This window comes from Homarus americanus, unplaced genomic scaffold (genome assembly GCF_018991925.1).
Source record: "Homarus americanus isolate GMGI-L3 unplaced genomic scaffold, GMGI_Hamer_2.0 scaffold8584, whole genome shotgun sequence".
NCBI classification, from domain to species: Eukaryota; Metazoa; Arthropoda; class Malacostraca; order Decapoda; family Nephropidae; genus Homarus; species Homarus americanus.
Window position 1 is genome coordinate 444,630 of NW_024734687.1, and position 25,371 is coordinate 470,000.

General features: G+C 45.3%; 2 protein-coding genes across 8 annotated transcripts in view; both read left to right on the forward strand.

Annotated features, from left to right (window-relative positions):
• Window positions 1–459: 459 nt before the first annotated feature.
• LOC121870469 overlaps window positions 460–25,371 on the forward strand; it is a 70,118-nt gene continuing 45,206 nt past the window's right edge. For 4 of the 7 annotated variants that reach the window (XR_006089711.1, XR_006089710.1, XM_042372303.1 and 1 more), the window contains exon 1: window positions 460–804. The gene's annotated coding sequence lies outside the window, so the exon portion shown is untranslated. Of the gene's footprint in view, window positions 805–11,637; window positions 11,708–12,994; window positions 13,143–24,381; window positions 24,428–25,371 lie in introns of those variants that run through there. The other 3 variants (XM_042372300.1, XM_042372301.1, XM_042372302.1) reach the window with 3 other exon arrangements.
• Window positions 14,988–23,673, forward strand: LOC121870463 (proteoglycan 4-like). The gene is made up of 2 exons (XM_042372287.1): window positions 14,988–15,124; window positions 23,253–23,673. The coding sequence occupies exons 1-2, from the start codon at window positions 14,988–14,990 to the stop codon at window positions 23,671–23,673; spliced, it is 558 nt and encodes a 185-aa protein (XP_042228221.1).

Genomic DNA, 25,371 nt, shown 5'->3' on the forward strand with positions numbered 1-25,371 from the left:
AATCCCTAGACGGTGGTCTAGCCAACCAGTGACCGCGCAGGAATGCCAGGGGCTTTATACAGGGGGAATTAATTACTAATTATGCTTGTTAGTATAATCTGGTTAATCAATATGATCATAGGGAGGCATGGTTGATATTAATGATCCGTTGCTGACGAGGCTGTGGAGCTTCATCAGCATCCTGCACGGCGGAGAGAGAGAGATGTTGTTGGCTGCCTCCCATGTTGTGATCAATAGTGCCCCGCTGCCTCACGTACAATGTCACCACCTGCTATACTTTGTTCATGGGTCAGAACACGATATTATTAACTGGTTTACCATATGAAGTTATAATTAAAGTATAAATGTATGTATTTTAGTGTTTAGCGGTGATACTGTTCAACATCCGTGGTCTTGTTTTAAAGGTACGACAGTGTGTTTCGAGCGGGAAAGTGGACGGGGGGTGAAGTCTGCGGGAATAAAATAATTTCTCATCCACGCTGGAAGGAAACGCAGATCATGCATCCTACAGCTCCCACCCACTGTTAGTAGTTGTTGAAAGAACCCGTTGATACAGTGATACAGTGTAGTGAAGATGATAGTGTAAGGGTCAGCGGGGGCGGGCGTATGTTACTGAGACAAGTGGTGGCTGGCTTGTGTGTGTGTGTGTGTGTCATGTGAGCGGCCGTGACAACAGGCCAGTTGAGAACCTGCAACGTTATGTGACACGGAAAAACAAAACAAAATTGAGGCTTTTATGATGAACAGAAACAAAAGTCGTGCTGTGTCATTCCTCTCCACTGACGACTTCCTCCTCATTAACAGGTGAGTGAGGTAGTTAAGGGTCGTTAAAGGTCATTGCATTGGGGAATAAATATTACTGATATATTTTGTTGACACCGCCTCAACCGTCTCTCTGTTCGTTCATGTGGTAACGTGACGCGTGTGCGGTAATTGTCACTCGGGTGTGGTAACAGTGTGACTCAGATGCGGTAACAGGGTAATTAAGGTTTAGTAACAGTGTGACTCGGATGCGGTAACAGTGTGACAATGATGCGGTAATAGTGTGACTCATGGTTGGTAACAGTGTGACTCGGATGCGGTAACAGTGTGACTTAGATGCGTAACAGTGTGACTCAGGTGAAGTAACGGAGTGAGTCAATAACAACGATATTTAATAATTCCGTGACACGCTACTGTTGTCAGCTTAACACGGAATACCAACCACGACTACTGCCCTCCACTGCCACCACCAACCCTCACTGCCACCACTAACACTGTCACTGCCACCACTAACCCTGTCACTGCCACCACTAACCCTCACTACCACCACTAACATTGTCACTGCCACCACTAACACTGTCACTGCCACCACTAACACTGTCACTGCCACACTAACCCTCGCTGCCACCAAACACTGTCACTGCCACCACTAACCCTCACTGCCACCAATAACACTGTCACTGCCACCACTAACACTGTCACTGCCACCACCACCAACACTGTCACTGCCACCACTAACACTGTCACTGCCACCACTAACACTGTCACTGCCACCACTAACACTGTCACTGCCACCACCAACACTGTCACTGCCACCACTAACCCTCCTGCCACCAATAACACTGTCACTGCCACCACCAACACTGTCACTGCCACCACTAACCCTCACTGCCACCAATAACACTGTCACTCCCACCACCAACACCGTCACTGCCACCACTAACACTGTCACTGCCACCACTAACCCTCCTGCCTACTAACACTGTCACTGCCACCACCAACACTGTCACTGCCACCACTAACACTGTCACTGCACACTAACCCTCACTGCCATAACCCTGTCACTGCCACCACTAACACTGTCACTGCCACCACCACCAACACTGTCACTGCCACCACTAACACTGTCACTGCCACCACTAACACTGTCACTGCCACCACTAACCCTCCTGCCACCAATACACACTGTCCCCACCAACACTGTCTGCCACTAACCCTCCTGCCTACCTGTCACTGCCACCACCAACACCGTCACTGCCACCACTAACACTGTCACTGCCACCACTAACCCTCACTGCCACCAATAACACTGTCACTGCCACCACCAACACTGTCACCACCACTAACACTGTCACTGCCACCACTAACCCTCCCCTGCCACCAATAACTGTCACTGCCACCACTCACTGTCACTGCCACCACTAACCCTCACCCACCACTAACACTGTCACTGCCACCACTAACACTGTCACTGCCACCACTAACACTGTCACTGCCACCACTAACCCTCCTGCCACCACTAACACTGTCACTGCCACCACTAACCCTCACTGCCACCACTAACACTGTCACTGCCACCTAACACTGTCACTGCCACCACTAACACTGTCACTGCCACCACTAACACTGTCTGCCACTAACCCTCCTGCCACCACTAACACTGTCACTGCCACCACCAACACTGTCACTGCCACCACTAACACTGTACTGCCACCACCAACACTGTCACTGCCACCACTAACACTGTCACTGCCACCACTAACACTGTCACCCACCACTAACCCTCACTGCCACCACTAACACTGTCACCACCACCAACACTGTCACTGCCACCACTAACACTCTCACTGCCACCACTAACACTCTCACTGCCACCACTAACACTGTCACCACCCTAACACTGTCACTGCCACCACTAACACTGTCACTGCCACCACTAACCCTCACTGCCACCACTAACACCAGCCAATAAGAACACTCATACTATTTACCTCAATATTTTCATCTGTTCTTATTGGTTTACGACAGATAAGACGTTGGTGGGCGCTGATGCGGTGGGTGTGGGTGGGCGTGGTTGAGTGTTGTTGGGTGTGGGTGGTGTTGGATGGGTGTTATGGGCGTGGATGGGTGTTGGTGGGCGTGATTGGGTGTTGGTGGGCGTGGTCAAATGTTAGTGGGTGGGTGTAGGGGAGTGTTGGTGGGCGTGGTTGAGTGTTGGTGGGCGTGGTTGAGTGTGGGTTATTGAGAATGGTTGAGTGTGTGTGTGATGGGAGTGTATGGAGTGTGGAAGAGAGTGGAGAAGAGTGAGAAAATTTGCGAGAGCGTGGGACAGCTTGTGAGATCGTTGGAGGTCGCAGGAAATATGTTTGGGCGTGAGAGAGAGCATGTGAGAGCGTGGGAGGGCGTGGGAGAGCATGGAAATAGCGTAGGAGGGTGTGTGTTTGTGTGTGTGTGAAAGAGAGAGGCTGGAGGAAGGGTGTGGCTGCCAACTACGTTAACCTAGCACACACACACACACACACACACACACACACACACACACACACACACACACACACACACACACACACACACACACACACACACACACATAAAGGCAATTAATTCGTCAAAACAGAAAGACAACAGATGAACTTTAACCAGATTATCTTTTAATTTATTTTTCCCCGTATTGAATTTTCCAGTTGATTCATGATTTTGAGGTTTTACGCTTCGTGTGGTTCTGAGACAGCGAACCTTCCCTCAGGTATCGAGCGGCTTTCCGGAGATTTATGCCGGAAAATATACCAATCTAGTTGTTCTTTGCCCTCGATCGTCCAGCTCAACACAGCACACACACAGCACAGGGATACTGATATTCTCATAATTTCATGTCGAAAACTTTAAAATATCTTACACTATTCTATCAGGTTTGAGACTGTGTTTATTTCGATAGTGTTAATGATGTTGATTTAGTGTTGTTAAATGAGTGAGACAGAAGCTTTTCTTTTCTTTTGTTTTATTGAAGAGGTAAATATGAACTTTTTTGAGAATTTGGTTTTTGGATTATACCTGTAGTGTGTGTGTGTGTGTGTGTGTGTGTGTGTGTGTGTGTGTGTGTAGGATCAGACTCCCACCACCTGCAGCTACCAAGTCTTACAGCATGACGACCCTCTGTTCGGGGGGAACGACAGTAGTGCAGGTCGTTCTAGGAATCCCCCCTCACCTGGTAGGTTTAAGAGAAGGTCGTTATTTGTCTTTTGTATGAACAATAGGAGTACGACTAGTGTGGGTACTAGGGGAGACACGCTGTTTTATACGATTATAGAGGAGGCATACGATCACAAGAGGGCCCAATATCAGGAAGCAGTGGCTGTAGAAGGCCGGCGGTACACCAGACACAGCTCAGGTCTTTGTTGTCGGGTTGTCGCCGATACGAACTGTAGAAGGAGAAGAGTCGCTGTCGTGTCCTAGGAAATGTTGCAGACTGTGACAAAAGCCTTACTATACCCCAGCATCATCCAGCTCCGTTAAGTGACCATATCAAGAAATGTACACAGTGGGACTCTTCCTTCCTTCCTTCCTTCCTTCCTTCCTTCCTTCCATCCTTCCTTCCTTCCTTCCTTCCTTCCTTCCTTCCTTCCTTCCTTTCCTTTAACTCTGCTGGGAATTCTTTAAGGTAACTTTTATTCTACTTCCTTCTCGTCAATTCTCACTGTATATAACGGGTTACTTAAAGATAATGCCCCACCATTTTCAAAGGGAGGAAAGAGGGGTAGAGGAGAGTGAGATACAGCTACAATTTATTACAGTGGAGAGTATTTAATATTGGTACAGTGGGGGCTGAGGAGGTTACAGGAAACCCCGTTTATAAGACTCGACTGTATCGTATTTATTATTATTACTAATATTATTGAACCCAGTGAGTAAACTTCTCTTATATACCCATAACTGTCGCCAACTGAACCAGGGTAGAGACAGTCATTATCGAGTTCATTTACCAGTTAGGAATTGTCGACGTCAGCTGCGTTAGGTGTGGAACTGACGGTGGCTGACGGTCTAATCGAGTCTCAGGTAGTTTCTTTTCATTATAAATTATAGAAGGGTAGTTAACGGGGCCTAGCTACGGTGCTTCCTCCCAGAAATTCACAGCTATTGGTTGTTTCCCCAGAGAACTTGTAACTACCGTATTATGTCTGGGGTATTCGTGAAGGTCGAGAGTCAGCTGTTAAGAAAAGATTTTCATCAGTCAGGAACCGTGAGTGTCCCGTTAACATTGAGCTTTGTGTGATAACTTCAAGTATTTTGCTACACCTGAAGGATCTTGTGTGTAGGTCGTCTGCAGGATCTGTGTGTAGGTCGTCTGCAGGATCTGTGTGTAGGTCGTCTGCAGGATCTGTGTGTAGGTCGTCTGCAGGATCTGTGTGTAGGTCGTCTGCAGGATCTGTGTGTAGGTCGTCTGCAGGATCTGTGTGTAGGTCGTCTGCAGGATATGTGATAGGTCGTCGCAGGATCTTGTGTAGGTCGTCTGCAGGATCTCTGTGTGTGGGTCGTCTGCAGGATCTGTGTGTAGGTCGTCTGCAGGATCTGTGTGGGTCGTTTGCAGGATCTGTGTATAGGTCGTCTGCAGGATCTGTGTGTGGTCGTCTGCAGAATCTGTGTGTAGGTCGTCTGCAGGATCTGTGTGTGGGTCTGCAGGATCGTGTGTGGGTCGTCTGCAGGATCTCTGTGTGTGGGTGTCTGCAGGATCTGTGTATAGGTCGTCTGGGATCTGTGTGTGGGTCGTCTGCAGGATCTGTGTGTAGGTCGTCTGCAGGATCTGTGTGTAGGTCGTCTGTTTTGTAACTACTTGGTTGCGGAAGATGGACAGTTTTACACATATGGCGAAGAATTCCTTATCATTTAAGAGATTCTGCTTCTCGAGTCTACCCTGCTGTAATTGCGTACGTATTGTTACAGCTTGGGAAATATAGGCGGTCGAGTGCAGTGTCGGCCACGATATCTTCTTGTGCACTGAAGACTGAGTATACAGTGTGTTTGTCTATAAGGTTCACCGTAGCGACTCATAATAGTTGTCGTGTGCAAGACTCTTCACATGTACCAGACGTGTTCTCTCCAACAGCTGCTGGAAAAAATTAAACCACAAATTTCTGAGTTTCCGGCTCGTGGGTGTGATGTGTGGAGATGTGTTTTATTCAGGGCCGTGTTTAGCACCTCGGATGATGGTTCTCTCAGCTGCTCGGAGCGTTACTCTTTGAAGAGGTCTCATTACTCAGACTCCTCTTGAATCCTTTTTAGGTCTGCTTCCTGGCCGCCAGACCGTCCCTGCAGCCTCCACCACAGCAGGCGTGACCCCGGTGTGTGGGTAATACAGTAACTCACTGTATTGGATGCAATAATAGGATGGCAAATTGCTTCATCTGCTGAGTACAAACCTTCATGACTCGTTATGATGGTCGACCTATTCCTGGGGACAGCTTATTTGTTCCCTGTAACCAAGTCACCTGAGTGTACGATTTACCTGTAATAATGTTCCTACAGGTTATGAATTACTTCCATATATGTTTGTTGATACACTTGTCCACCTCTGTGTCTGTCTGTTAATCGTAAATATAAAAGGGTGTGTGTGTGTGTGTGTGTGTGTGTGTGTGTGTGTGTGTGTGTGTGTGTGTCCATGAGGTGTGTTTCCTGGAGGTGAGGGGGAGTACGACTGCTCCATGACTAACGCACCGAGTAAACTCCTCCCTATTGAGTCTTTTCTTAGCTGCCGTGACTACACACACACACACACACTGTAGCCTCTCACCACAAGGTATCTCACTTTCCTCATCACCTCCTCTGCTCCCTGGGGGGGCGGGGGTAGGTATAGGGGTCCTCCTGCACGATGGTTACCTGAAAATAGCGAGAAAAAAGTTAAAACTAACAATGGTCCCCAACGAGACATTAACAACAATAACGCCACTCTTATATTCACTGCACCACATCAACAAAGCCATTTTAGAATTATGAAATGTTCACTTAACTCATCTCGGAAAATATCTTCATTTCTCTTTATTTTTTCTCGCTGCTCCTTTGGTTAGGGACGATGAAGGTAAAGCAGCCATTGTGATATTCCCTGTGGAGGAGAGGAGGTCTTGTTCCCCCCTGCACCCCGAGGACCTCCCCAGCAGGTAGAGAAGGTTGAAGGTGTGTCGTACTGCTCCTCCGTCGTGACCTACAGTTCTCCCGGCAACAGGAACACGTTTAGTATCTTCCTTTGTTTACACAGTATCAGTCGGTGGCCAGGGGTCGTCTCCTCCTGTAGGTGTAGGTGATGCTCTCAGTGCCGCGTATTGTTATGTGCAGCAGCAGGAGGAGTACTACTCTTTCTGTCTTCCCGAGCACGACCTTCTAGTACGAGCACGACCTCCACACGAAGGACCACTCCAGAAGGACGACTAAGTGTGGTTGTCCTCCTCTGCACTGGTTAAACTCACTCATCTTTAGGTCTTACAGGAGATAATGCATCACTTGTGTTACAGTAATGTGTCTCTGTTTAAAGCTTCTCTGTGTGGAATACACAACACAGATGGAGAGTTCCTCACCCAAACTGTCTTGATAAAATCCCACAAGTGTTGTGTCAGGGAGGGAGGAAGCAAGTGGTCGCGACACACTTGACTCAACCTTTACACTTTTCATCCTCTAAATTCCTTGATTCAAGATCTTGTATACAAATGAATTATCTTCGTTAGTCTTATACATTTTTTGAGACTCTTGTAGGTTTTTCATCCATCGAGATATCCATGTACTGTCATATAATTAGTTATTCACAAGTGATCCTAAAGCTGCAACATTGACTGACAGGTGTTGCGGTGTGCAACTGACTGTATAACAACCTGACTGTAGACACCTTCAGTAGTAGATCGTGAGTGATGTTGAAGTAACTGGATTCTTCCTTTTATCGTCTTTATTTACATCATAAATTTAATCTCTCTCAGCTGCTCAAGATACGGTAGTAGGATGGGAGGAACTATAATATAAAATAGTCCACCTACAACAGCCCCCTCCCCTAACCCCCCCAACCCGCAACTACTACTCCTTCTGTGGGACTGAGGACCTAGTGACTGGCTGGCAGGTACCTCACGAGGATAACTGTCTTAACTGTATCTAATAACAGCAGCTCAGTTCCTCAGAGTAAGTAAGAGCATCGTGAGGCAGACGTTGGATTACCACAAGTACACCACCTCCTCTCACTTGTCTCCTCGGCTTGGCGTTATGGGAGCCGCCTGGTTGAAGAGCTTAAACCAGAAATGGAGGATTGAGTCTTAAATCTTTTCTTTATTTTTTTTTTACTGAAGGAGATCGTAACCAGGCGGCCAAGATGACCCTCTTCTTCAGGGGGCTAGTGGCTAAGTCAGCTGGAACTGACTTGGTAATGGCGGACTGACCTAGAACAAAGGATGATGAAGTCGTAGCTCTATCTGATGCCCCTGATCTTCATTCTGGGATGATGAGGGGGGAGGAAAGGATGATAGTTTGTTCTAAAATGGATCAATATGTCACCTGGGGAGGAAGGTGATTGGTTTAGCTTAAATAAGGCCAATATACCACCATTGGTTGCCATTGTAGAGGGGGCGGTTGTTGTCCTGGTACTTCCGAATAAAAAGTTGTGTGTTGTCATCTTCAGGAGTCTTAAATCAGCCTCTTATCATGTTACTGTTCTTGTTATTGCGGTGTTACAGGTGCTTCACGCTACACAAGGGGCAGAGGAGTGGGTTATCGTGTGGCTCTAAAACATCCCAAACTAACATGAGAACCTTGTCTGCTGGGGTCCTGTACTTAATTAACACGGGGGATACAGCGTCCACGATGACAGGGACTCGTATTATCACCAGAGTAGGAGGACAGGTTATGAGGGCGAGGTGCTGCTAGGGAAGACAGGACAGAGAGGACAGTTTAGACAGGACAGCAACACACCAACCAGCTCTGTCTTCTTACAGCTAACAGTCTCTCTTGGTTACACAGCCACTGGTTGCGCCTGGTCACTACCCACTGATGATAAGGGAACTTGACCTCTGACCCTTAGCAATACTGTCACCAAAATAGTTTTGCCTGAAACATTGATAATTAAATATGATAGTGAACATCTGTTGCCAGTATGTGCGTGATAACACCGTCCACCACAAGTTTGTAATAAGTTGAAAATAAATCGTTTCTGGTACTCATAGTTAGGAAATGTCTCAGGTAAACTAATTAAGGTATGGTGATGTGAGAAGCAGTCAGGTGACCATCAATAAACACTACCCATCAACAACAACACTCCTGGCTAGTAAACCTCTACTCGTATATAATTTTCTATAATGGTCATTCTTGTCAGGCCTCTCCCTCTATGACGCCGTGTGGCCATAGTCAACATGGCCATGCCCCCCCCCTCATTACCTAGCGTGTACTCCTCTGCCGTCTGACCAAATATTAACATATGATTACTTGCATCATATATGTTACATATTATACCTGCGGCTGTAATAACTCACTGATTAATATACAGCTTTACCTGGGCCCTGCAGATACCTGTTGCTTGTAGCATTTCCAACAGCACACCCTTCAACAGAAAGACTAGGGCGAAGGAGGTGTGGGTGACAACTAAAACAATTAAATCTAAAGGTCTCAACCCTCAATACTCACCTGAACACCTCGACCTAACCTAACCTAACCCAACCCTCAACACCGGCTGTCTCTTCAACACGTCTTACACACACACACTCGAGTGAGGAGGACCTTCCAAGAACTTCACCTCCTAGAAATATTTAATAACTTGTTAAATATATCAGTGTGTTAGAAGTGTGTTAACAATCTCATCATGGTAATTTAACCTTCATGTGTGACAGTAGAAGGAAGTAGTAGTAGTAGTAGTTACCTGGGAGTGGACAGTACAGGTGTCATCAAGGTAGGTGAGGTATAGGTTAAGGTACTTTACATTATTCAGAGGCTAGAGGACACAAACGGAGGGCGTGATCAATACTATGTCATCATCACAGCCTAAGGTATTAATGTAAGATGTCCGTCAGGGATGAAGGGAGAGAGAGAGAGAGAGAGAGAGGAAACAGAGAGTGGAGAGGATGCAACACTTTTACCTGGCAATCCCGTCAATCCAAGTCCATTTATGGCTTTAACAGAGAGAGGAACAAGAGTGTAGTCACACACACACACACCTGCACTTACTTTAGCTTTTAATTAAATTCCAACGTATTCGCTGGAGTTATTTGTACTGTACTATCATAATATTACTAGTGTAAACAGCATCTTTAGAGCGACACTCACACCCTACCTCTTCCCCCCTCACCCTAGGACCTCCCCCTTTACCCCTCCTCCACCCTCTCCCCCTTCACCCTTCCCTCCCTCTCCCCTTTACTCCTCCTCCACCCTCTTCCCCTTACCCCCTTCTCCACCCTCTTCCCCCCCTTCTCACCCTCTTCCCCTTACCCCTTCTCTCCCTCTTCCCCTTACCCTTCCTTCACTAAAACAGAAAATTAAAATTATTAAATGTGGGTAATGGAAATATATTATTCATTAACACTGAAGAGAGGCAGAGTCCCGCCGCCTGGGATATCCGAGATCCTTCTGGAGAGTTAAAAGGCATGAAGATGGCTGATTTCATCATCAGGCCAGAGACATGCAGCAGGGTAGTCTGTGTGGGGTGGGGTGGGGTGAGGTGGAGTGGGGAGGTGAGTAAGTGGGGGTGGGGAAGGGTGAGGTGAGGTGGGAAAGGGTGGGGTGTTGTGGGGTGGGGTGGGGTGGGGGTAGGGGTTTGGGTGGGGTTGGGTGGGGTGGGGTGGGATTTGGGTGGGGTGGGGTGGGGTGGGGTGGGCAGTTTTTATTCATTGATATTGGGTATTTGATTCATTATTTCATACATTTTACTCATTATTTCATGGTCCTTATTCATTATTAAGCTGTTACCATTCACTGAGGCGATATGAGAAGATGGGTCAGGTTTTCCAGCCAGTTGATCTACTAGACACTACTGGATAACCATTGAGTGAATCAAGAAACCTTCATGACTTGATGGCCACTGTCCTTATTATGTCACTTCAGGTTACTTGCCTCTCTATTCACTGCCTCTGGTGCCTCCCAAATACATGTTCTTGTTGTGATAATGAGGGTCAGGGCACCCACAGTCCACCCAGCGGCTAATAGGTACCTAATTTTAATGTTGGTGATTTGAGGATAGTTAAGTGTAGTATATCGGTAGTACAGCTTCCATATACATATCTTAAATCACCATAAGCTTCCATTATTCTCTGCCCTGAACCTCGTCTCAGCTCATTAATCGCTTCAAACTTTTTAATCTAATCTATTCATCAAGAGATCGATCTTTTTTTCAGGGAATTATTTCATATCTTAAGTGAGCTCTTCAAGGTCTATCGTGGCCCGTGTTGGTCTGTTGTGGCCTCGACCAGCTCTGTTTCCTTAGACTTTAATCACAACAACTAGTAACATGGCAACACAGACAGTACACATGGCAACACAGACAGTACACATGGCAACACAGGCAGTACACATGGCAACACAGGCAGTACACATGGCAACACAGACAGTACACATGGCAACACAGACAGTACACATGGCAACACAGACAGTACACATGGCAACACAGACAGTACACATGGCAACACAGGCAGTACACATGGCAACACAGACAGTACACATGGCAACACAGACAGTACACATGGCAACACAGGCAGTACACATGGTATACACTGATGATCTTGATGTCTAAATAATAATAATAATAATAAACTGAACGAAGCCATTAAATAAATTACGTCAGTGTTTGTCAATGTTAAGTAAAAGTAATAATAGCCTTTTGTATATTTTCCTTCAAAGGTTTTTAATGTTTGTTCTTTTATTTTTCAGGTAATTAGCGTTCGAGTTTACCTGTAGTGGAGAGACAGATATTCACACCTGTTCTTCATCAACATAGAGGGTATGTTATTGTTCTCTCTTTGTAATGTTCTTGTTCTCCAGTGCAATGTGTTCTTGTTCTCGTGTGTAAGGCTGAGGTAGAGAGGTGTAGGGAGGTAAGGGTGAGATAGAGGTAAAGCTCAGGTAAGGCATTGGTTATACAAGTTCATTTGCATAGTAATAAGCAGAGAATATTAGCAATCATCCACCAGCCCGTCCTTGTGTGGTCCTGTAAAGTCTCTTAAAACACACACACACACGCACACACACACACACACACACACACACACACACACACACACACACACACACACACACACACACACACAGACACACACACACACACACAGAGGGATTTACATACAAAATCCCAGAACACCTTTTCGATACCGGTTGAATAATTTTGTGGTCTTTACGTAAAACGACTGAAAATTGTTTTGTTTTGTTTTCAGTTTATACAAATAATATCTGAGGATTTTTATGGAGTGTTGTGTTTTGTTGATGCTCGACGATAAATAATGATGGTATGTGTTTTATTAGGATCCAAAGCTTCTCAGGTTGTCCACTCACCATCAGACAAACTCAATCTCGCCGACGCCAAATTTAAAAGCAAAATGAGAGTAAAATACCTAAGTTCATGACAATCCAACCTTACACTAACTCACCATCAGAGACGTTAAATATATTCTAAAGGTAATTCCCATTTCCGTCAGTATCACAAGGCTCGTCAAAAACTACTACTGGCTGCCACACACGCCGGAACTTACCCCCTGGCCACATTTTTTTCCCCGAGTCTTCACAATATGATGCGTTATACCCGTGATCCTGTAGAGAGCGCTGGATATATCTATTTATTTTGACTTTCTTACCGCAAACTAAAAGGATTTGGAGTTATTTAAATTTGCATACGTGAATACTTATAAAAAATTCCTCTGGTGTTTTGTCTTAGGCGTCACTTTTATTATTATTTAACCATTGAATATAATAAATTTTTTAACACCATCCTCCCCTGGTTGGACAGTCGCTCCCACGTCCATTATTTGCTTTCTGTCTCTTAGTTCATCTCCATTCCATACCTTGTCTTTTCTTTTGGTCTCTCCGTCCCATCGTCTTGACTGTTTCTTTGAGGGACAGTTACTAATCCTCTCCGCCAGTTAATATACAGTCCATTGGGTGTGACAGTCTCTTGTTTTCATTCGGACAAGTTGTTAGATGAAAACAAGACGAAGATAAATTGATAGATAAAGATAAGATAGATAAGGACTATAGTTGTAAAGTTAATATAAGTTACAAGGTGTAGGGAGCGTGCAGGCATATACAGACACACGCTTAGAGATAACACCAAATCAAGAGACTAATGATCAAGTTTTCTCATCACACAAGACGCATTAGACTGTGAGAGTTCCTGGGAAAATCACCAAGACGAGAAAAACAACGCAACAACATTATGTAAACGAGTGAGTAAAACAAGCTTAAGTTTTCTCCGGCTCTACACACCTGATAAACAAACTTTACCTGACTACCCACCCTCCCTCTCTCCCTCCCTCTCTCCCTCCCTCACATGAACACGTTTAAAAGTTTGGTTTTAATTATGTGATGTTTTAAAACTTACCTCGAATACCTGGGCACGTAATAAAGTCGATTTGTAAGATTGTGATAATTATTTTTTGTCTATCTCTCTCCCACGCTAAAGAGAAGGTGTAATTAGTGGAAGTGATCCTTGAAAAGCTGTTAATTATTATTCATTATCATCCCAGAGGAAGGGTAAGTGAGGGGGGCAGTATATTAAATTAGGGTAAATATTGACATTTTAGGGCAAAACGAGAGCGTAGCAACCACATCCCTTCACACACACACACACACACACACACACACACACACACACACACACACACACACACACACACACACACACACACCTCCTAAATCTTCATAATTTATCTAGGTAAGGTCTGCCAGTGATACCTTCGCAGAGTTCCCCGTCATGATACAATTAAATTAAATATTATATACCATTGGTCAACTTAATTAACCTCGCAATTAAAGTGACTAACAAGTGAAGTTTATTATGTGTGTTTGTGTTCTGGGCGGTGAGAGAGTTTACCTGTGAGGCCCCAAGTCCACTCACCGCCTTGTTCATTAGATCCTTTACCACTGTGATGTAGTTTGGTCTGGTCTCTTATTACCGTATTTATCAGACGAAGAATACGCAGGTGGGTCACGTAAGAGATTAATGATAAAAACAAAATGACAATGGTAGGAGAGATTCTAATGCCTGATGATTAATTAGGTATTTATTTCCCCTGCTCCTGGTTGACGACTGGAGACGAGACGAGACGAGACGAGACGAGACGAGACGAGAGATCACAGGAGGGCCTGATGGTACAATAATCGTTCACAATGTTCCTTGTTCCTTGTGTCTAGTGAGGTGATCCCTTGGAGGTGTCAGCGTGGAGGAGGAGCTGTGATCTGTGTTGTGTGAAATGGTTGTTACGAAGAATAGTATCGAATCTTGGACACTCTTTTCTGTGACGGACTACTGCGTGTCCCGGGAGCAGTTCCAGCTGATGGATCAATGTCTGAAAACATTGTTCGCCGAAGAACCGTCTTTCAGAAGCGTTCTGTATGAGACTCCAGCCGCTGGAATTACTCTATGCAGGATCTCCCCGGCAACACTCCCTTTAAAGAGCAGATCCAGGACATTCGTCTTTGGAGAGCCAGCTACTGGAAAATATCTGTGAAGAACCTGCTCTTGGAAACACTCTTTGATGCACCAGATACTGGAGTTGCTCTTACACGAAGACTCTGAGTTTATACATGTTTGGTGTCTTCTGTAAGGAACCAACTCTTGGACTGAAGCATCAACTGCCAGGACCTCCACTATCATGTGAAGTATCAGCTACTGGAATACTCTCTCGGGAAGACTAGCCTTTGGAAATAACTTGCTTAAGAATCCGCGCTGTGATGGATCAGCTTCTGTAAACATTCCTTGTGGAAGACAAACATCCAGATCTGCGTTTCTGTGAAGGACCATTTTTTTAAATCCCTCCTTGTTAAGGTTCACCTCCCAGTAACATTTCACTGTGAAGAATCAGCTTTCGGATACTTCCTCTATGAAGGTCCACCTCCTTCAAATACTCTTCTTAAAGGACCAACTCCCTGAAGTAATCCTCCTGAAGGACCTGCTCTTGGAGACAGTCTTGGGTGAAGAATGATTCACTTTTTTTTCTGCTGCTGATTGCCTTCTGGAACGCTCCCTGTGAGGCCCAACTTCCAGTGAAGGACCAATATCTGAAAATGTTATGCTGAGGACCAGCTCCTGGAAACGTTTTTCTGTTAAGGTCCTGTTCCTGGAAACGCCAACCCCCCTTCGTGTCTATGAAACACCTCCCTCCTTGAACCACTCGTCTGTGGAGGTCAACCTCTTACAATTGGAAAGGTGAGACGCAAAAACCCTCCCTCTCCTATTTTTCCTCAGCGATGTCAAGAGCGAAGACGAGGAGTCTGGCGGTGCTGAGTGAGGCAGAGGCTGACGACGAGGAAAAGTTTTTACCGGTCAGGAAGAACGTAGTGTGTGACTTAACATTAACTAACATAATTCTGGTCTTTTGGTCTCCTGGTCTCCTGGTCTCCTGGTCTTCCGGTCTCTTGGTCTCCTGGTCTTCTGGTCACCTGGTCTCTTAGTCTCCTGATCTCTTAAATAATGTTCCTTCAATATACAGTTTTAGGCTTCTTTCTAACACCACCACCACCACCACCACAAGATCAGAGATTGGATATAAAACAATTCGCTAAACAATTGAAAATATAAAACCTTGCCTGTATCCCGGCTGTTGTTTGTGTTGTAGAATCTTTAACACTTACATTTATTAGTATCAGGTATTCTCACCACACCTGACGCCTCACCCACCACCTTTGTTTACCTGGGAGGAACATCAACAGGTACCAGACGCCACATCGTTCTATTTTTCTATTAAATTTCCAAAACTTCAAATTTGGTAGTGTCAGAGAGGCGACCAGCTGACACCTGGCTGACACACCTTGCTGACACACATGGCTGACACACCTGGCTGACACACCTTGCTGGCCCTGGCACCTGCGGTTTATTTACACCTCAGTACATGTTTCATGGGGCCGCCACCTGCCATCACCTCCCCACATTGAGTCGATGAAACAAATTTACCGAGTTTACGGAAAATTCTGCGCTGTGTATCTCATTTAACTAAGACACAACAGGCAGGCGCGGTACACACACACACACACACACACACACACACACACACACACACACACACACTGCTTGGGCTAGAGGGCGCATCGTGTTTACAAAAAAGTATTACGTCATTGTTTGTGTTTACAGCGTGTGAGGTAGACAGAGCCCCTGAACCTAGACTTTCTCTCACCTTCTCCCTCCAGCATCACGTGTCGTCCCTCCCTCCCTCCTTCCCTCCTTCCCTCCCTCCCTCCTTCCCTCCTTCCCTCCTTCCCTCCCTCCACCATCGACCTTCCTAATAATCTTGACTGGACGACTTCTCCTACTTGCTAATTAAATCATCTTCGGTCTTCAAGTTGCCTCTGAGGACATGTTGTGAAGGGCGTGAGTGAGGGAGGGTAGGGGAGTAAAGGAGGGAGGGTAAGGGAGTGGAGGGTGGGTAAGGGAGTGGAGGGTGGGTAAGGGAGTGGAGGGTGGGTAAGGGAGTGGAGGGTGGGTAAGGGAGTGGAGGGTGGGTAAGGGTGTGAGGGAGGGAAGGGGAGTAAGGTAGGGTAGTGGAGTGGAGGAAAGAGGGTAATTGAGGGAAAGGGGGTCAGGGAGTGAGTAAATGAGGGGAGTAAGGGAAGGTAGGGAGGGAAGGTGGATAAGGGAGTAGCGACACACACACAAGGTCATTAAGTACTGTACCTGGCCGGTTATAACATATTTAACTTAATTTTTACAACAGGTAGTAGAGGAAACTGCCTCAGAAAAAAAAATCTTCAGATAATATAAGCCAATGTAAGAGGACCAATCTTCACGTGATAAGAAAACTAAACGATTCTGTGTGGTAACTTAAATTTCAGTTCGGAGGTAAAGTTCGTCTGTGGTGGAGTAAGTGTTCAGTGGTGGAGGAACTGTTCAGTGGTGGAGGAAGTGTTCAGTGGTGGAGTAAGTGTTCAGTGGTGGAGTAAGTGTTCAGTGGTGGAGGAAGTGTTCAGTGGTGGAGGAAGTGTTCAGTGGTGGAGGAAGTGTTCAGTGGTGGAGGAAGTGTTCAGTGGTGGAAGTGTTCAGTGGTGGAGGAAGTGTTCAGTGGTGGAGAGTGTTCAGTGGTGGAGAGGAAGTGTTCAGTGGTGGAGGAAGTGTTCAGTGGTGGAGAAGTGTTCAGTGGTGGAGAAGTGTTCAGTGGTGGAGTAAGTGTTCAGTGGTGGAGGAAGTGTTCAGTGGTGGAGGAAGTGTTCAGTGGTGGAGTAAGTGTTCAGTGGTGGAGTAAGTGTTCAGTGGTGGAGTAAGTGTTCAGTGGTGGAGGAAGTGTTCAGTGGTGGAGTAAGTGTTCAGTGGTGGAGTAAGTGCTCAGTGGTGGAGATAAGTGTGGAGGAACCCTTAAGAGTTACTCAGGGGGACGACACAACCTCCTGAGAGACCAACATCATCCCGGCGGCCCCTTTGTCTGCAGCACGGAGCCATTCCTCTCTCAAGTCACCAGCTGATTACACAGAAAGTAAAGCTCCTCGAACAGAAAGGGGGTGTGTGTGTGTGTACGTGCGCGCCCGAGAGAGAGAGAGAGAGGGGGGGGGTAAAGATAATCCCAGTCTTATCATCACTACTTAAATACATGAGGAAGACTGTACCCTCCGACCTGAGGCATGATAAACACACAAAGAAATACACCAATTGTTTCTGCTGACAGGAAGGTTTATAAACGGACTAAATAACTCCAGGATGAAAACAAAAAAGCATCGAGGAGGACAAGTGTTAAGCTCTTAGATGTATAAGTTAATGAAGCTGCACGAGACTCACACTGCTGGAGGGCCTCATAACATACACTCACACGAGACTCACACTGCTGGAGGGCCTCATAACATACACTCAGTCTTAGTGTGTGGTAATTTCTATTGACTGGTGAGAAATCAAAAGTCTTGTTGGTGTCATAATTATGCATTTTGGAAAGTAATTACCTTTTATAAGAGTTAGCTAGACGGCGTCAGTGAGAGGAACACAGGGATAACATGACTGGCGACCCGTGAAGGCATTATGGGAACCTGAATGACGTGACTCAGCTCTCCTTGTGATATAAACACCTATAAATCGCAATTAAGATCACCTTCCTGGATCTCTTAAGACTTACTGAATGTTTTATGTTAGACTCCTTCATCCTGGCAGCTACACATCTCCCGCCGGGGTGAACCGTATAAAACTCCCTCATCATTGTTACTGATTTTAACAGAGACACACGGGATTAGCTTCAACCTGTAGCGTTTGTTTACAAGAGGGGCAAAATATATACTGATTGTCTTATAATACTGATTGCTGGTCTGGTAAGGTTAGCCGTTAAGGTGATTAATTATAAGGTGAAACAAACTTGGGGATTAATCTTGACGAGAACCAATGCTTATATGAGGAAGCTATTAAATTCTCATGTGTGTTCCTGAGGCTATTAATTGTTGTGATGGCAGGAGCCGTGTTAAGCTGTCTTAGTATTCAAGAGGAAAGTTGGTTGACTGTAAGCTCTGTAGTGTGGCTGTGTTGTGTTGTGTTGTGTTGTGTTGTTCCTCTTTAGTTGTTGTTGCTGTTGTAGGTTTTGCTGTCTATGTTATTGTTGTTGTGATCTAGGCAAAGTGACCTATTCTGTTCCCACACTAATAAGGTTCGTGTTCTGTAAGGGGAGGTCAGGCCCGCTAACACACCTCACAGATTATCAAAACACACAAGTATCCCTTTACCTTAAATCACCTCACAGGAGCTTCAAAGTCCAACTGAGCCTCACAAGATGGTGATAAGGGCGACCACTACTATACACTACTATACACTACTATACTGACAACCTATAGTTAAGTCAGGGAAATACTCGTACACAGAGACTCAACCGACTCGCCCCTCTCACGCTTTGATGTTCTCGCCTTATGAATAATGTTTTACAGGTTCAATAAGAGGCGGTTTAAGCGTTTGTCAAAGCCATCCAATTACTTTCCTATATGGCCTGTCTACCCTCGAGGGGACTGGGGGAGTCAACTCAGGTAAAGGCTCATACCACGAGAACTTTCACCTTTACCGACACAATGCTACAGCGTCACTCACCACCAAAATAAAATACCAGAGATAAAGAAAAATAAATAATAATATCAGGTAGGGCAGGTGCGTTTTGACAACCAGGAAGTGAGGTGAGTTCGGTGGTGGTGCATGACTGACACTACCACACGCTGACGAGGATGACCCCACACTGTCACATTTACTGAGGGACGAGTGAGTACCTCCTTATTACCTCACCTGTATATTTTACCTTTATATAAACCATAATAAAATATAACTATTTCCGTGTGTTGAGATTAAAGGTGGAAGGTGGATAGCTCGGTGCCATCTGTACTTGCAATTAAAATGACGAATTCCAGTTGCAACTCAAATGTGACAGTCGGAATTAAAATGTTTGGGTTTTTACGTTGTGTTAGAGGGGGAAACACCCAGACCTATATTTTTTTTAACGCACAAAAGGGGTGAAGAGCCGTCGAATTTTCCCTAGTTCAGTATAAAAAAAAAGGTTAAAATGGTGTTGGAATATTGTGACATTTGAGGTTAGGTTAGGTTAGGTTTGTGTTACAGTTTATTACATTTATATCATGTTTGTGGGTTGGGTTAATTGCCTTTTTACCTGTGATACCTGGCGCTACTTAAGGTCTACAATACACTTGAGCACACACACACACACACACACACACACACACACACACACACACACACACACACACACACACACACACACACACACACACATGGGATTATTAATGAACAAAAAAGCTTTGTGTCAGGATTAGCTCGGCATAATTTTTCCACTTCAAATTTCGACAACAACTGACGCAAGTGGAATCGGGGTGTATGGTCGGAGGTGTATAGTCAGGTAGAGGAGTATGGTCGGAGGTGTATGGTCAGGAAGTATGGTCGGGGTGTGGTCAGGTAGAGGATATGGTCGGGGGGTGTGGTCAGGAAGTATGGTCAGGAATGGTCAGGAAGTATGGTCGGGGTGTATGGTCGGAGGTGTATAGTCAGGTAGTATGGTGGGGTGTATGGTCAGGTAGAGGGGTATGGTCGGGGTGTGTGGTCAGGTAGAGGAGTATGGTCGGGGTGTGTGGTCAGGTAGAGGAGTATGGTCGGGGTGTGTGGTCAGGTAGAGGAGTATGGTCGGGGTGTGTGGTCAGGAAGTATGGTCAGGAAGTATGGTCGGGGTGTATGGTCGGAGGTATACGAGTCATAACTCTTCCTTAATTATGTGAGAGAGAGAGAGAGAGAGAGAGAGAGAGAGAGAGAGAGAGAGAGATTTTCGTTCTCTTTTATTTACTACTTCATTATAGCGGATTAATTTTTACAAATTTTATTCTGTAATTTGCCTAATTTATTGTATCAGTTAATACAATGGTACCTTTTTCCTTACACAGTTCTTACACAATGGTACCTTTTTCCTTACACAGTTCTTACACAATGGTACCTTGTTTCTTCACGTCCTGCACGTCTCTCTCTTAAAACTTGTAAAAAATTATCAACATGCAACTTTAGACATAAACTCACGTAACTTTGTGTGTTTCCACTCTCAAAGGAGCAGTGGAGTGACCTGCAGGAGGAGGAGGAGGAGGAAGGGAAAGAGGGGGAAGAGGAAGATGAGGAAGGGGAACAAAAGGAGGTTAGCTAAGGAGAGGAAAAATGAGGAGAGGGAGGAACAAAAGGAGGAGGTTGGCTTAGGGAAGGAAGAGAAGGAGGTGAGGAGGAGGAGGAAGAAGAAGAGAAGGAAGGGGAAGGAGGCAGAGAAGGAAGATATAGCTGTGGTCTCCTTCTGCACAAATTGGAAGGGTATTTCACTTCTATTTTGGGGGAAAGGAGGGGCAAGGGGCAAGGGATGTGGGATGTGGAGGGGCAAGGAGTGTGGAGGGGCAAGGAATGTGGACGGGTCTAAGAGGAGGTAGTCGACTCTCTACTCCAATACTAAACCAAAACCCTATAATTAAATCACTCACCTGTAATTTTATGCCAATCAAATATGTTTCCCATTTAACGTGATGACTTTACTCAGCCAATCAAAATTAATCCTATTGACGTAGAGTAAGTTACATCTGCCAATTAGAATCAGACCTGGTACATCATCCTGGGAAGAATAAATGGATTGATTTACCTTACGTGTGAGTGATACAATTTTCTGATTAGTAATCTAGATAAGTATTTAGTATAATCAGGTGTTTATGAATATTTAATGAATCTAATTGGAAAATATGAGTTGATTTGAAGTTTTTATGGACAAAATATACCTTTAAAAGTCACAGATATGTTAAAAAAAATCGATATATTTCTGGTTGCAGGAGTGGCGGCTGCTCGTCCTCCCAGTTGAGGCAATAAGGCAACAACGTGATGGTATTTTAATTAGTGATCTTAAAATAGAAACACCTTGAACTTCACTTGTCATGCTGGGGAGTGGTGAGGCAGATGAGGTGTATGTGTGGTGAGGCGAGCGCGCACACACACACACACACACACACACACACACACACACACACACACACACACACACACACACACACACACACACACACCCCTACATATTCGAGTGATCCTCCCAAAAATCGAGAGCCTTTGATGATACAATGGGAGGCACTGTAGGTTCAAGGTACAATGGCAACAGACAGACAGACAGACAGACAGACAGACAGAGTGAAAACAATGAAATAAAAAAAAACATCACGACAGGTACACATAATAAAGCAACATTTCCCCATCAATCAAACACGATACTTCACTACCTGGTGTTGCTGCCCTCCATCATATTACCTCCAGTAGCCATAATTACCTCACCTGGCGCACCTATGTCCCATCACTATTAACAACCATTAGTTTTTTTTTTTCCTTCCTTCCTGATCAAAAGTAACATTTCTCCAGCGCATTTCGATAGTCTCTGTTTGTGTTTGATCTTCGAGGGGGGCCTTTGATGCTCATTTTTGTCCTCCGCCACGACACAAGCAGACTCAACATCTGCCAATATCCTCTGAGTGTGTAGTTTGTCGAGCGTGACGACAGTATTCAAGTTGCACTCCACACAAACGTCAATTTGGTTGCTGCCGACGACCTTGTGTACATGGATAGCCTGGACATATCGTGAATGGGTGGTAGTCCCCTCCCTCTCTCTTTCTCACTATGTTCCAAGAAAGTTCCAATAGAAGCCTTCACTATACTTAGAGAGAGAGGGGGGAGGTGCACTACAGTAAACACGCAATGCGACGCAGCACATACTACCTCCTATATCCAGGTTGCCATGATCCTTGAAACGTTTATATCTGTGTGTGTGTGTGTGTGTGTGTGTGTCGTACGATATATCTGGATGAGAAGTGGAGTAACAGGTGAAAGTGGAGTAACAGGTAGAGACACAGGTAATGATGGACTTACCTGGGTGTTGGTCGTGTCAGTACAGGTATCAAAAGGGGTGAAAAACAAATATTGACAGGTATGGAGAGTTGGCAGGTAGACATGACAGGTGAGTTATTGATTGTTGTACGGGTGATGATTGTTGTACAGGTGATGATTGTTGTACAGGTGATGATTGTCGTACAGGTGATGATTGTTGTACAGGTGATGATTGTTGTAGAGGTGATGATTGTCGTACAGGTGATGATTGTTGTACAGGTGATGATTGTTGTACAGGTGATGATTGTTGTACAGGTGATGATTGTTGTACAGGTGATGATTGTTGTACAGGTGATGATTGTTGTACAGGTGATGATTGTTGTACAGGTGATGATTGTTGTACAGGTGATGATTGTATTTGAAGGCATAAGGAGCATTTTTCCTCCGTATATATATTTTCTTTACTGAGCTCAGGTGAGTGTTGATCCCAGGTGAGGTGTCGTAATCCTGTTGGTTTGGGGAGACTGGTGGTGATGGTGGTGGTGAGTGGTGGTGATTGTTGGTGGAGAGTGAGGGAGGGTAGAGGCTGTGGAGGTAGAGTGAGGGAAGCTAGAGGCCGGGGAGATAGAGTGAGGGAAGCTAGAGGCTGGGGAGGTAGAGTGAGGGAAGCTAGAGGCTGTGGAGGTAGAGTGAGGGAGGGCGGAGAGGTAGAATGGTGCTACTTTAATGTCTGTAATGAAGGAAAAGTTACTCGTTTATATATGAAAGTTTTATCTCTGTCTGCGTCTCCTGCTGTCACCCTAACCTAACCTAACACGAGTGACTGTAGATCAAATAGACCCCAGATCCAAAATAGCAGACCCTAGACCCAACAGACCCTAGACCCCAGACCCAACAGACCCCAGACCCACAGACCCTAGACCCAATAGACCCTAGACCCATGAAGAGAGAGGACCTAGACCAACAGAATTTCAGACCTAATAGACCCCAGACCCAACAGACCCAGACCCACAGACCAGACCCCAGTCCCAACAGACCCTAGACCCACAGAGACCCCAGACCCAGGCCCTAGACCCACAGACCCTAGACCCAACAGACCCCAGACCCAACAGGACCCCAGACCCAGCCAGACCCTAGACCAAATGAACCCAGACCCAACAGACCCTAGACCCCAACAGACCCTAGACCCAACAGACTCCAGACCCACAGACCCTGGGGACCCAAACAGACCCTGGGACCCCAACAGACCCCAGACCCCTAGACCCAATAGACCCCAGACCAACAGACCCCAGACCCAACAGACCCAGACCCTGCAACAGACCCAGACCCAACAGACCCCAGACCCAACAGACCCCAGACCCAACAGACCCCAGACCCAACAGGACCCAGACCCAACAGACCCCAGACCCAACAGACCCTAAATTACCTCCCCTAACCTTACGTTGATATGAAGGGAATGACGTCACTTCCATCCCCCTGCCCTGGTGATGAACGTAATTGAATTTTACCACAAAATAACATGACTTTGTGAGGTGGTTAGGTTAGGTTAGAGGTCACATTAGGACTGAAATTCAAATTATCCATCCCACTATACCACCATATTGGGACATAATGCAGCATACAAGACAGTACCAAATACCTATGACCTCTGAACTTTGACCTATAGGATATGGGCTCGTAGGATTATATCGATAGGTGATAGGAAAAATAGACCAGAGTAAAGGATTAAAGATATACGTCCCTGGATAGGTAAAAATAAGCGGCTTAACATCACAGCGGCGGGAGATGGTAGCTGGGAAAAATATTGTGTAAAGGAAATAACAAAAGATAAAAGAAATAAATAAATGAAAGGAAAATATTGAAGGAAAAAGGTAAAAAGAAAAATAAGGGAAATAAAAACACATAGAAAAAGTAATAAATAAATGAAAGGAAAATAAATTGAATAAATTGATAAAGAAAAAAAAGTTACAGTGAAAGATAGAATGATATTGAAACGATTTGTCTACCTTTGTGAGAGGTTAAGTGAGAGGCAAGTGAGAGGGAAGTGAGAGGTGAAGTGAGAGGTGAAGTGAGAGGTACTTAGACTCGTGTAGTGAAGAATATTAAGTGTCTTTCTCTTTTCCCTACAGGTAAAACTCGGCTCCTGTGAGTGGTGGTACACGCAACTACATCCAGGTACACTCAGGGTACAGTCACGGTACAGTCAGGGTACAGTCATGATTACGAACTGTTAGCTAATTACAGTGGACGAAGAATTTAGCTTAGATAACCCCCATCATCATCATCATCATCATCATTAACGCCATCATCATCATTACATCATCATCATTCTGTTAACTAATGCATAACACTGATCTAACATTTCACGTTTATTACACGAATGGAATTTGTGAACTGAACCACACTGGACTTAAGCAATGGCTATACGTGTGTATGTCATTGTGACTTTACGGCGAGTCCTACGTTAGAGTTACATTATACAAAGTCAGTTTAGTTTATATTTAAGTAGAGTCCTTCACGTAATACAACTTAAGGTTCGATAATTGTGAGGGTTTTTTCTGTTTTTTTTTTTTGCGTACTTGGTTTCATCTCCGCCCCATGTAAGTCTCATGGTGTGGGTGTACGAGTCTGGTGCTGACGAAGGGGTGGTCGCCAACGCCCTGTATTGCTCTCCACCCACACTGATCTCCTGTCCCCGTCCTTGGTAACTGATTCCAATTAGCGGCTAAATAAACGGGGATTACATAGACTGAATGGAGAGAGAGAGAGAGAGAGAGAGAGAGAGAGAGAGAGAGAGAGACTGCTCCCAAGGTCACCACTGATATCGCTTCCCACCTGTATCCTCACCTTTAACACGCGTCATCATGGAGAAGGAAACACCACCACCATCCTCTTTACCCTTCTTCCTCCTCCTCCTCCTCCTCCTCCTCCTCCTCCTCCTCCTCATCCTCTTCTGAATATAACACTAATTCCTCTATTTCCTCTCTCCCTCTCTATTATTCTTGTCCTCCATTTTCTTGTTTAAAAATAAATAGAAATAAAGTAATTATCTGTGTTAATTGTGTTTTCTGTTTCAATATATCCAGGTTGTGTTAAGGTGTAGTCCTCAAGGGGCATCC